This window comes from Hibiscus syriacus, unplaced genomic scaffold (genome assembly GCF_006381635.1).
Source record: "Hibiscus syriacus cultivar Baekdansim isolate YM2019G1 unplaced genomic scaffold, ASM638163v2 tig00109972_pilon, whole genome shotgun sequence".
NCBI lineage: Eukaryota > Viridiplantae > Streptophyta > Magnoliopsida > Malvales > Malvaceae > Hibiscus > Hibiscus syriacus.
The window spans coordinates 828,980-841,289 of NW_024062543.1; the positions used below are offsets into that span (position 1 = coordinate 828,980).

At 34.3% G+C, this 12,310-nt stretch overlaps 2 protein-coding genes across 2 annotated transcripts; both read right to left on the minus strand.

Moving 5' to 3' along the window:
- Window positions 1–5,282: 5,282 nt before the first annotated feature.
- LOC120211294 (mechanosensitive ion channel protein 8-like) lies at window positions 5,283–8,816 on the minus strand. Its single transcript, XM_039209870.1, has 5 exons — window positions 7,273–8,816; window positions 7,071–7,194; window positions 6,479–6,772; window positions 6,063–6,265; window positions 5,283–5,580 (listed from the first exon to the last, which is right to left on the minus strand). Exons 1-5 carry the CDS (start codon window positions 8,814–8,816, stop codon window positions 5,283–5,285), a joined length of 2,463 nt encoding a protein of 820 aa, XP_039065801.1.
- Window positions 8,817–10,945: 2,129 nt separating this feature from the next.
- LOC120211408 (serine/threonine-protein kinase STY46-like) lies at window positions 10,946–12,310 on the minus strand. Its single transcript, XM_039209949.1, has 5 exons — window positions 12,259–12,310; window positions 11,670–11,750; window positions 11,492–11,545; window positions 11,165–11,299; window positions 10,946–11,021 (listed from the first exon to the last, which is right to left on the minus strand). Exons 1-5 carry the CDS (start codon window positions 12,298–12,300, stop codon window positions 10,947–10,949), a joined length of 387 nt encoding a protein of 128 aa, XP_039065880.1. The 5' UTR covers window positions 12,301–12,310; the 3' UTR covers window position 10,946.

Below are 12,310 nucleotides of genomic sequence, written 5' to 3' on the forward strand. Positions count from 1 at the left end.
AAAAAGCAAAGTGACAGAGTATTACAGGTGGGAGATAAAGTTTACCTTAAATTACAGTCATACAGGCAGACGTCAGTGGCGTTAAGGAAAAACCTTAAACTGTCAGCCAGGTACTATGGACCCTACAAAGTCACAGAAAAGATAGGGTCAGTGGCTTACAAATTGCAGCTGTCTGACAAATCAAAAATACACATTGCTTTCCGTATTAGCCTATTGAAAAAGAAAATCGGAGATAAAGCAGTGACCTCTCGAGATCCACCGGAGGTTAATGCTGAAGGAAAACTTCGTGTTTATCCTCACCTGGTATTAGACAAACGAATCGTGAAAAGAGACAAGAAAGCAGTTACTCAATTGTTAATTCAGTGGGTTAATTTAGGATCGGAGAATGCTACATGGGAGGATTTTAATGTCTTGAAATTACAGTTCCCTGACTTCGATCCTTGGGGACATGCATCGAATGAACGGGGTGGGTATTGTCATGGCCTTGGACGAAAAATTAGAAATGGGGAAGAAGAAATTAGGGATTGGTGATGAGAAATGGGGAATTGAGAATGAGTTAGGGATTTTGAATACTTTACCTGATGATAATGTGGGCAGATGAGGAGGGATAATGGTAACTGGGCTGAAGGATGACAAATGGGCTGAAGGAGTCAACTGATGAGGATGAGGCGGGCCAGAGCTGAGCTGGACTAGGAGCGGTTTTATTGTTAGAAGGAATACCAACTGTCAATAAATAATTGGATAAGCTGAGTAATATATTGAATGTAATGGACAAAAACGAGATTATGAATGTAAATATTGAAACATTCTTTCTGTAAACCTACATTTCTTCTCTACTTCTTCAACCTTTTCTCGCTATTTCAGGTGTAGACCTAACAGCGGCCACCCAGTTTGCAGGAAACTTGAGGGTTGAGAGAAGAAAAAGGAAAAAGTGAGAGGAGATTGAGAGGAAATGGCGTGGAGGGTTTTTAAGAGCTGATAAAATGATTTAGGTTAGAATTCTTATCGAAAATACCCTATATATCTAGTTGGAAAAACGACACCGTTTAGAACCCACATTTGGGAGAAGTTTAATCGCGCACAGGCTCTCTCTAGTTTCAAGTTGTTGTGTTTTGGTCCTTGCTTCGAGGTTTTGTAAATTTACAATATGGTTCTTAAGTTTTACGTGTGTTTCATTTCTGTCCCAAATGTAACTTTTTAATTTATGTTGTTTCAGACATTTGACCTTTAAGTTTTTGCATGTTTCATTATAGTCCATCTCGTTTGTTTATTTTTATTTTGTACTGTTTATGTTTTTGGCCTATTATTTCTAGATTTTTTACTTTAGTCCTATGTACGCTCTTGGTTTTATTGCAACTTTAGGGACTGGAATATTTAACCTTCATATTAAATGGCCTGTATTTACTTGACTTGCTGAGTGTTACCCCCAAACTTGCTGTTTTTTTATTTTATTTTTAATCACTGCTTTTCTTTCCTAATGTGTGTTCTGATTAGCACGTAGGTATTATTTTTACTTTGATAAATATTTCTTTTAATTAGTTATACATGTTTGATTAATAGTTAACACTTTGTGTGTACATGTGCATGAAAGCAAATTATTTATGAACCATAAGACGCCATTTTTGCATGATATGTATGAGGCCCTCATAAGCATAACTTGACTCAACTCGAATTATATAAAATAATTGGATTAAGGGTAATACCCTTCCATTTTAAAATCGTTGTGAAGAGACTGTCTTAACTTATAAGAAAGTCACTTCCGATGATTTTAAACTGAAAGCGTATTCCAAAAGTGAAACAAAAAAATGATTCCATCGAAAATTTGGGAACGAAAGAAAAAGAAATGTTTGTTTATTTAAATTTATCGAGAAAAGATCTTTAGAACTTATCAAAGGTCCGATCTCGACGTCTTTAAATAATTAAATATTCTTCTTCTTTCTAAAAGGATAGATACTTTTTAATTTAATTTGTTTAATTTTGTGCATTTGAATATTGCAACAAAACCGTAATATTTCTTTATTTCAATTGGAGTAAGAATTGATTGTCTCAAGGTATGTGAGATCGTTTCTTCTTGATAGGAAATAATTAAATATTACTTGGTTTCGTTCTAACATTCACATATGTTGTTTTAAGGGATCTTAAACCAAATTAAATTTGAATTTGTAAATTTCATTGCAAAGACAATTAATTAGTCAACTAGGTACCGATTTAGGGCATTGTGGGGGTGTTAATCCTTCTCCCACACGTAACCGACTCCCGAACTCATTTTTTGGGTACCCATACCGCAAATTCTTCGATTTAATTAAAATTAATATTTTTTATTAAAATGACAAAATGTTTTAGGTGGTTAATCACACCTTAATCAAATATTGGTGGTGACTCCTAGAATCTTATTTTATTTTTTTAAAAGGAATCTCAAATTTTTTGAAACGATAGATTTTTTAAAATCACATTGCTTTTAATTAAAAATTAACCAAAAAAGATAAGTTAAAAATGTTTTTTTTAAAATCACAATTTAAGGAAAAAAAATCGTTTCGATACCTTCAAAATATATTTAGGGATATATTTTAATGAGACCCTCACCGATATTCCCGCTTTGTGCTCTTTGAAATATATAACACAAAGCAACCTTTCAAAAAAAAAAGTCACAATTTGAGCGATTGACATAATTTTTTAATGACTATAATGGATCATCTATTTAAAATGGTAACGTTGAAATATTAAATTTATACGTTAAAAACATTAAACATCTAAAAGAAAAAAATTACAGATTATACAATTTTTTGTAATTAAGCTTCTAACTTTTTATTAAAACCATCTGATGTTTTCTTATAAAATGATCGATAGAGTTGATAAATTAATTAATAATTTCGACATAATAATATATTTAATATTTATTTTTATATATAATTATAATTTAACTTTAAATATTTTATCAATTTATTCTTTAAATTTCAACTGTCAAAACATAAAGTGAGAACACATAACCAAGATTCTATTAGATAGCATAAAAATAAATTATGAAAAACGTTTTTTCATTATTTTAGTGTTTGGTTTACGTAAAATATATATTTTAAATGTAATTTATTTTTTCTAGTTAACATAGTTTTCATTATATATTTTATAAAATATTTTACGATATGATTTTTTCATAAAATATTTTCAACTATTTACTCTAAAATATAAACATGCAAAATAATATTATTTTATATAGTTAAAATGTAAGTTTTTTAACTTCTAAAAAATCAATAATTAACACATTTAGTAGGACGGAAGGAGTAATTAGGGATGGGCATGAGTCGAGGTTTCGGCCAACTCGACCAAATCCGAAAATTTTATACCTCCACCCGAAATTCAACTCGACCCGAGTTTAGATTAATTCCACCCCACCCGACCCAACTGGAACATATTCTCTAAAAATTCGACTCGACTCAAGTTGAATTTTTAAAAAAAAAATCTGACTAGATTAAATCGAGTGGGATCGAAACCTATCGAGTTCGGGTCTCGTACCATTCCTAGAAATAATATAGTACTTAGTTATATTATAATAATACGTGATATTATAAATATTATATTTTAGGAATAAGACAATTTTATTTACTGAACCCATCGGACCCAATTATAAAAGATATTGAGACAGAGACTCTCTCTTTCTCAATGAGAGGCCAAAAGATCAGAAAAAACTTACAGGGAGGCTATCAATAACTGGAGTTTAAGAGGTGAATTTTCCCAAAAATAGCAAATATCTCATCACTAGTATAGGTGGTAATAAGAATGTTGTTCGCATGAGATGTGATTAGGGATGGTAACGGATCGGATCTAGATCGGATTTAGATAGACTCATATTTAGATTCTTTTTTACATTTTGGATCTAGACCTGCTTTGGATCCATGGGTTTAGAAATTTGAAACCCAAATCCAGATCCAACGGATCTCACGAATTCGGGTCTAAAACGGGTATGTTAAAAAAAGACCATTTAACCTATTTTTTTAACATAATAAAATTGTTATTGACTAATTTCAAATCACATATACAATTAAGAAAAGATTAATTTCAATATAAATAGTAGTAGAATAAAAAACGATAAACTAAAATCTCAAAAAAAAACTCCAACACAATTACAAAAAATATCTTTTGAATAACACAAACATTAAAAATGTAGATCATGAAACATTATATTGTCTCAAGCCAAGTACCGCACTTCTACCTCCTTAGAGTGCTAGTTTTCATCATTATTTAAATCATCAACATCCTAAAACAAACAATAAACTGGTGAGATTTAAATATAAATTTAAAATTAAAGGTGAGATTTTCTATAAACTGGTCCAGACCCAGTATCTCAGTGTCAGATCTGGACCTGGATTCGTACTTTAATCAGAAGATCCAGATCTGGTTTGGATCCATCGGGTCCAAAATTTTAAGATCCAGATCCTATAAAACGGAAATGGATCTAAGGATTCGGGTCGAGTCCAAAAATCTAGATTTGATGACTGAAACAAATGTGTAAAGTAGTTAATAACCTTCCCATGCAAAGTACAGACAACGAGTAGGGAAACAATCGTCTCCAAAAAAATTTAAAGTTTTATACATATATCTGAAATATTTTTTATATTTTATTAAAAATTTATTTTAATTCTTCTTAAAATTTTATAAGTTCATCTCTTAAAATAAAAAATTTATTTCCATCCATATATATATTGTGAGGATGATGTACCCAAAACCTACGAAATTGTAAAGGCTTGGAATGAAATTTCTGCGTTGTCGACCGCTTGCACAGGCACGAAAATAAGAAGAGTTTTTGGCACCATCGATGAGCCAACTTATACTAGCACAATTAAGGTCCTTTTCCACAACAGAAAGCTCAGGAGGTCTGTCTCAGTTAGTGGACCAACAAGGAGTTGGTAGTCGATAACGTTTAGCTTAGACGTATATCAATTTTTTTAGAAGAAATGGACGTTTTTAAAACATAATAAATATTTAATAATCGGGGACTTAACAAAACAATCAGAGGAACATTTTACAATTTTAAATAGCCGAGAGACTTAATAAAACAATTTTCTATAGTCAAACAGACCATGTGTCTACTTTGCCAAAAAAAAAGTAAGAAATCCCAATAAAATAGTCTATCAATCGACAAGCATATGATCAATAATATCCCTGTCTACACTAGCACATATTCCACTATAAATGTTAATTTTGTTATCAAAATCTTTAACCTTATCTTTACAACAATTAATTCGATCACCGTAACTGTTTTACTCTCCGGGTCAATTATCTCACCGTCAATCGATCTTGTCGGAACTTTCGGCCGTGGTCCATGTGGAAGGGAAACGGGAGGAGGTAGGCAAGTTGCAGACATTGACGTCAATGGGAAACAAACGGTATTGAATGTCAAATTCTTTGAAGCTGTTCACCATTTCTTCAGCCAGTCGAGATCTCCTTTCAAGCCTCTCTCCTATGTCTTGGTAGTTCATTTTATGAGTTACCCAAACTGCCAACTTTATCCGGTTCAATTCGTCGAGATCTTTTATCACAATCATTGGATCAGCACACCAATGATCCTTCCGGTTAACGATATAACTGCAAACAAAATGAAAATGTATTCGTGTTATCGGTACGATTCGTTACGACAAATAACGATATAAGATGGTTCCTCTATTTTCGAGATATTATTTCATGAATCCTTATCGAGATCATAGATACATGGTGAACAAAGCTCATGTAATAACTTTAGATAAATTATGTATTTAGTCACTCACCTATTCTTTTAGTCTTGTTTTTGTTACCCGACTAGTTTTTTTCAAAATCATACCAAACATTACGTTTTAGTCACCCGTCATTAAAAAATAAACAAATTGCTGACGTGACAATTTTTTATCTGACGTTATCTTATGATAACACGTCAACATCACTGTTACATTTTTAACGGCGAGTGATCAAAACGGAACCGAAACGTAACTTCATGCATGATTTTGAAGAAAAAATAGTTGGGTGACTAAAATGGAATCATGAAAATAGGTGGGTGACCAAATTCATAGTTTACCCTATAGTTTTTCACGTACTTTATTATTCTTTGCTTGACGAGAGCAATCTTTTCGACCGGAGTAGCAACATGGACCACGAACTCAATGAGATCAAGCATGTCTGGACTTCGATAAAAGTTGCCTATTGGTGTCGTCGAGAGAACGCTGTTGGGAAACGTCGTCTTCATGTTGTCGTATCTCAAGAAAACGGTTGTCAAAATGTTCATCTCTTCCACCACAAGCTAAAAACACCCATATACATGCTTAGAACACATGCTATAAACACAAAAACTAAAGATCCATGTAAGATTTTATATTAAATAACGTTTTAATATATATTATTAATAAAAGATATAAAGAAAATATCTAAAATGTAAGATAGTTTAAAACTTTCGGTAAGGATAACGAATAATGGGATTGATTCAACTAATGGGATTTTTTGTTTGGTATTGTACCTGCACTCCGTTGATCTCACACCGATCTCCGACGTCAAAAGGGTGAATGATGAATAAGAAGATTATGGATTCGAAGATTGTTCTGCAGGTGTTGCCGAAGATGAAGGCTGCGAGGACCAGCTGGGAACTGAAGAGTACGATGAGCTCCGAGGAAGCGATTTCCAGAACGACAAGCCATATTACGAGTATAATGGTCCCGACGATGACGTCTATGATCTTGTGAAGCTTGTTTACCGCCGTCTTTGTGTCGTTTAGGGTTAAGGCCAGGGCTTTTCGTTCTCTGTAGGCATTTAACTGAAATGAATAGCTGAAGTTAATCATTCTTTACATGTTAATTACTCAATCTTGTAATAAATGATCAATACTTTTGATTCATCTCTGGTAATTAGGTTATCATTAGTTCTTAGCAGAGACGGAGCCATGTGTATGTTGGGGGCCACTGCCCCCTAATTCAGACATTTAAATTTTGGTTTATTTTAATTTTGCCCCTCCAATTTTGATTTATTTTTATTATGTTAAAAAAAGTTTTGGTGTATTTTAAAGATGAGTAGGGTGATTATATACTCGTATGTAATGTTCCACTATGTCTTACCACCCAATTCTTCAAGGATTTTTTGCTGATTCTGCCATGCTCATAAGCGTCTTCGAAGGTCGCCATTGTTCTCAAAGCTTCGTCTTCTCGCATAAACCGCATCAAATCCTCCAAGTAGATAAATCTATAGACCAAAACAAGTTACAACAAGAGTGTTCCTTAACAACTTTATTTTGCAAACTAATCAACAAAGAATACTCACTTAGACCCACGGCAAGCCACATTGTGGAAAATCTTCTTGGCAGCCGCCGTTGCTTCGTGTTCACTTCTGATCTGTTTTACCGAATCGTCCTCCATCACTTGCTCATCCAATGTCGTCAATGTTCCGTGTCGGACCATCTTCATCAATCTCTTCATGTTCCAAGCAGAGATGTTCTCTTGATTGAGCTTATGTACATGTTCTAATGCGATCCCTGCATCCTCTTTCTTCGACGAATCTCGTTGAGAAAACGTTTTGAGCCTGGTGATTGTTTTCTTCAACACCCCGCTATTCTGCTGTGGGAAGGCATCGTCACGAAGATCCGAAGGCACAGTTGCACCAGCATTCTGAAACCTTCTGATCTCGGCTGCCGTTCTTTCGTCTTCCTCTTCCATCCTCCGGGCTTCGATTACCGGAGAACCGGAGAGCGTCGCGATCACGTATTGGTTGAACAATGTATCTTGAATCCTATCGAAATAAGTACTAAGATGAAAAGATGAAGCCAGTACTTTTACTAGCAGTGTCTTGAGTAACCACAAGAACGTGCTCACCAACAAGCATATGAGGATTTTGGTAACGTATTGAAGCAATACGCTTTCCTTCTCGACTTCCTTGTCGAACAAGAAACGCCATGCCAAGAGCACTAGGGCTAACCATAAGCAATTCTGGACCGGTTTTCTTAAACCATATACGAAATACAACATCCTTTTCCTTAAGAAGAAGTTCATCTCGATGAAAAAGACGAGGATTCGGATTCCCCAACCCGAAACCAATCTTCCACAGATCAAAACCAACAAGAACACTAACCATTTCCATAGAGCAAGCTCCCATAGGTCAATTACTTTCAATGAAGGGATGAACAAGCTGCAGAGCAAAGCAGCAACAATGACAAAAAGACTCACAATTTGAACCCAAGTGAATGCATTAAAATTGGTTTTCCTGAATTCATCAGGCAACACATCATCCGCAAAAGGGTCGTCTTCTTCTTCGTTTTCCGATTTACAGAGCATACCGGACTGAAGCTGACCGGATTTTCCTAACAAACCGGACATCAATTGTACCTCATCCTCTGACCTGTCTATAAGCCTTGACTTGGTGCTCTTCATTGCCGATAGCAAACCCGATTTTCCGAATAGAGGAGCAGACACGTTCGATATGCGTCTCGACATATAATCGGTCTGATCATTTATTCCTCCGTCTTGTTGATGCGTTTGACTCACGCCGGTGGTTTCGAAAGAAACCCTTCTAGAGTCTAGAGATAAGGACGGGTCGCGTTTAAGTTCGTCTAAGTCTAATCCCATCTCTAATGTATTCTCATTGCTTCTGTTCATGAGATGATCGTTCATTATCTTCCACGTCGGCGATTCCTCCCCCGTTTGCCACCCTTGCGTGTACTCGAATATACCGTTACCGCCGTTGTTCCTCTCTCCCCTGTCGCTCCAGAACTCTACCTCAGATTGCCTAAAACTCGGATCTTGGTTCAAATCTCTGTTGCCGGGCGTCCTGGACTCCGCCGGCTCCGAAGATTTAGTCGGATCACCATCCATGGCGATTAACGCTTCCTCGTGGCTATCGAAATCGGATAGAATCGGAAGCTCTTCGGTTCTGGATTTATTGCTGCCAATTCTGCTTGCTTTTACGTTCTAAGACGAGTTTGACGAAGACGATAAGGCCTTCGGGTTTCATTTAGACATTGATGGTTCGTTTTCAATGATGATTCTTCAATATTAAGATATTGAGGTTGTGCTTGAAAATAAATTTGGCATGCCAACAGTGGAAAGCGGCGGAGAAAGAGAGGAGGATGGATATGAAGATAGAGTAAAAGGTGGCGTTGAAGACGATAGAGACAGAGTCAGAGAAAATACATGGTCAGGCCGTTATTGCTAATTATAAGAGTAAATGGTAAGACATTTGGCCAATCAAACATGTCTACTTTCCATTTTTTTCTTCACTCAAATAATAGTATTCTTTTAAGTAAACTCTACCATTCAGCTTTAGGAGATATACAGTCCATATTATTAAATTTTCCATTGTTCTTTTTTTTTTATCTATAACATAAGAACGAGGATTGCATTCGATTCGATTTGCTTCGATTTTCATTAAAATATGAATCGAATCGTATTTTGTGGATTTTTAAAAATTGTAACCAAAACCGAATGGCATAAAACCGTGATTTTTGGTTCGATTCGATTTCACAGTTTTTGACTATTCACTATTTTTAAAACTTTACCTCTACAAAAAACTAAAGCTTAAATTGAGTGTAAATATATAAATTTAAATTTATAAAAAATATTATTAATTTTAAGATTTCATTTATTTAAATTTATCTTATAATAAATTTAAAAAGAATTTTTTGGATATTTATTTTCTTTTATATTTTAATTTGATTTGATTCAATTCAAACAGTTTTTTCATGTAGAAAACCTGAAATTGAACCGAATTTATATTTATTTTTTTTAAATTGAATCAAAATCAAATCGTAAATTGAAAAATCTGAACCAAATCGAACCGCATAGTCCGGTTCATATCAATTTTTCAGTTTTCTCGATTTCGTTGCTCAGCCCTACATTACACTTTAAAATTCAAATGATGTGATGACATGAACACAACGTCATCATTTTGGTATGGCTATTGAGGTCTGGAACGAAATTGTTTTCGACATTGAATTTTAGGGGTCTATTGATTTTAGCACTAAACTTTTAAACGGTTCACTTTTATGCGCTAAACTTTTCATCCAGTGAATCGCCGTCCTTCACCGATCATCATTTGTGATAAGATCTATATCAAAACATATTCATTTCCCTCCTCCTTCCCATAGGATCGATTTTTCATGAAATTCATTCAAAATTGACAACATTAAACAAAATTTTTACTATTTTAAAGAGTTTGAGGGTTTTCTCGGATTTGAGAAATTTGAAGTATTTATTCGAAAATCCAAACAATAAGAAACATTATTTTGAGAAGGCGAACAACATACTTCAAAATTAGATATTTTCGTTAATTTTGAGTATGTTTTGATAGCGATCTTGTTGCGAATGACGACCGGTGACAGACGATGATTAATTGTCAATAAAAAGCAAAAAAAAAATAGTGCTTAAAAGGATAAAACTTAATATTTTTAAAATTTAATGGTAAAATTGATACATCCATAAAGTCTAGTGTTAAACGATGTCATTTTGGATATTAATAGATATGTTAAAATGATGTTTTGTTTATATCGACATGTTGATATAAAGATGATCCACCACATCATTGTTTCGTTAAAATTCAACAATTCAATGCTATAATTAAAACCAAAATTAAAGTTTAACCAAAGTTTAGTACTATAACTGAAACAATTGAAAATTCAATAGTACAAACCATTCATCACCTACAGATAAGTGGCATTTGGCGTAATTTATCTTTTAGATAAGTGGTATTTGGCGTAATTTATTTTGTTTACAAATAATCATTTGATGGAACAAAACTCATCTTTTTTTACAAATAATCATTTGATGGAACAAAACGACCTCGTTTTCTTTTTACCTCAGGATTGAAGTGGCTGGCAGAAGGATTGACATGGTTGTAGATGACCTTCAATGGTGAATAAAAAAAATACTGTACAATGCTGATGCAAATGCCGGGAAAGGCCCGGCTAACGTAGCTAAAAATGCTTTTTGTTCGGGTTATGTATGTCTTTAATGGTGGCCTCTTCTAAGGACGGAGAAAAATCCTCCCGAAGATTTACGTCGATCCTCGGCTTCATCTCCTAACTGTTTTACAGATTCATCCAGTGTTAAAATTGATATTGTTGCTCGTATTTCATCATCTGCATTCACAAACTGGAAGCTCGCTCTCCAGATTGTGCTTTTCGAAAGGGAAATGAGAAGGGAGTGCATGAACTGTATTCACAAACCTCCTTGGCAATTTGCTGTAAAATCTCTATAATTTCAGCAAAATCGGGTCTTAGTGATGGATCTTGTTGCCAGCATCTCTCGAGCAGTTCGGTGAGCTTCGGGTTAGTGTGCTTTGGAATTGTAGGACGTAGACCCTAGAATAATATGAATACGAAGGTCTTAGTACTACAAAAATAACCCTCCGATGCTTTTTCATTATCAATTTGTCATGATAAATTCTATAACCTGTTTTCTTTTAGGCTCCTGAGGGAGGGAAGAAGAAGAAGAAGAAGAAGAAAATATCCTATTCCAAACCTTAAGATTATTGATACAGAAAAAAGGCATACCTTTTGAACCACTCCAACAGCAGCTTGTAATGGGGTTAAGAACTCGTATGGAATCTGAAAATGCAAGCAAAAGCAAGTAACCACAGGAGCCAGACAATGAACCAAAACAAACCGGCAGGCATCTTCAAGTATAAGTATCCCGAACATATCAAAGAAAAGATAGTGACCGAGAAAATACCTTTCCAGTTAACAGTTCCCATAGTACAATTCCGAAACTGAAAACATCAGCCTTGTGATCATATGGCTTGTGTTCAATAACCTTCAATGCAAAAGCAAGATGAACAATCAATTAGAGGAAGAATGATAATCTCAACTCAAATGGATTAGTGTTATTATCAATTATTTAAAGAGGAAAATAAAACCAAGAATGAATAAAGAGAGCAAACTGATCAAGTTACAAGACTCTTTTCCTTTCTAGTCATAATAAAGAAACACGAAGACAGAGAGGCAAATAAACCGATTTCTGAATGTTCCTTTAAAAAATATTATTTGCCTTTTCAAAATGTCTCACATCTAGGACAAAAATTATGAAACTTTAAATTACCAACAAAACGTAACTAAATTCTTCGAATAGCTTTAAACTAGGGTTAGAAAAGTAAATGAAGAAAACTTGTATCATGGTTCATCAATGACTTCAAGTCGCAAATTAACTTTTACTGGAAATTAACTGGCTGGATCAGTTAGCTTCATTAAGCCAAACCATATTTCTAGAAGAGTTATATTTATTCATGAAACAGTTTCGAACAGCTTTTACAATAAGACCTCCCCTCAGGAGCCATCCTTCTATATGTTCCAGTTTCAGCGGTCATAACTCCAGAT

Excerpts from the sequence above, each read along its gene's own strand:
- LOC120211294 (XM_039209870.1), bottom strand. The coding sequence starts at position 8,816 with ATGGATGGTGATCCGACTAAATCTTCGGAGCCGGCGGAGTCCAGGACG. Across the intron at positions 7,195-7,272 it reads GTGGCTTGCCGTGGGTCTAA|ATTTATCTACTTGGAGGATT; the intron begins GTGAGTATTCTT and ends TTTGGTCTATAG. Across the intron at positions 6,773-7,070 it reads AATCCTTGAAGAATTGGGTG|TTAAATGCCTACAGAGAACG; the intron begins GTAAGACATAGT and ends TATTCATTTCAG.
- LOC120211408 (XM_039209949.1), bottom strand. The coding sequence starts at position 12,300 with ATGACCGCTGAAACTGGAACATATAGAAGGATGGCTCCTGAG. Across the intron at positions 11,751-12,258 it reads ATAGAAGGATGGCTCCTGAG|GTTATTGAACACAAGCCATA; the intron begins GGGAGGTCTTAT and ends TTTGCATTGAAG. Across the intron at positions 11,300-11,491 it reads CTGTTGGAGTGGTTCAAAAG|GGTCTACGTCCTACAATTCC; the intron begins GTATGCCTTTTT and ends ATATTATTCTAG.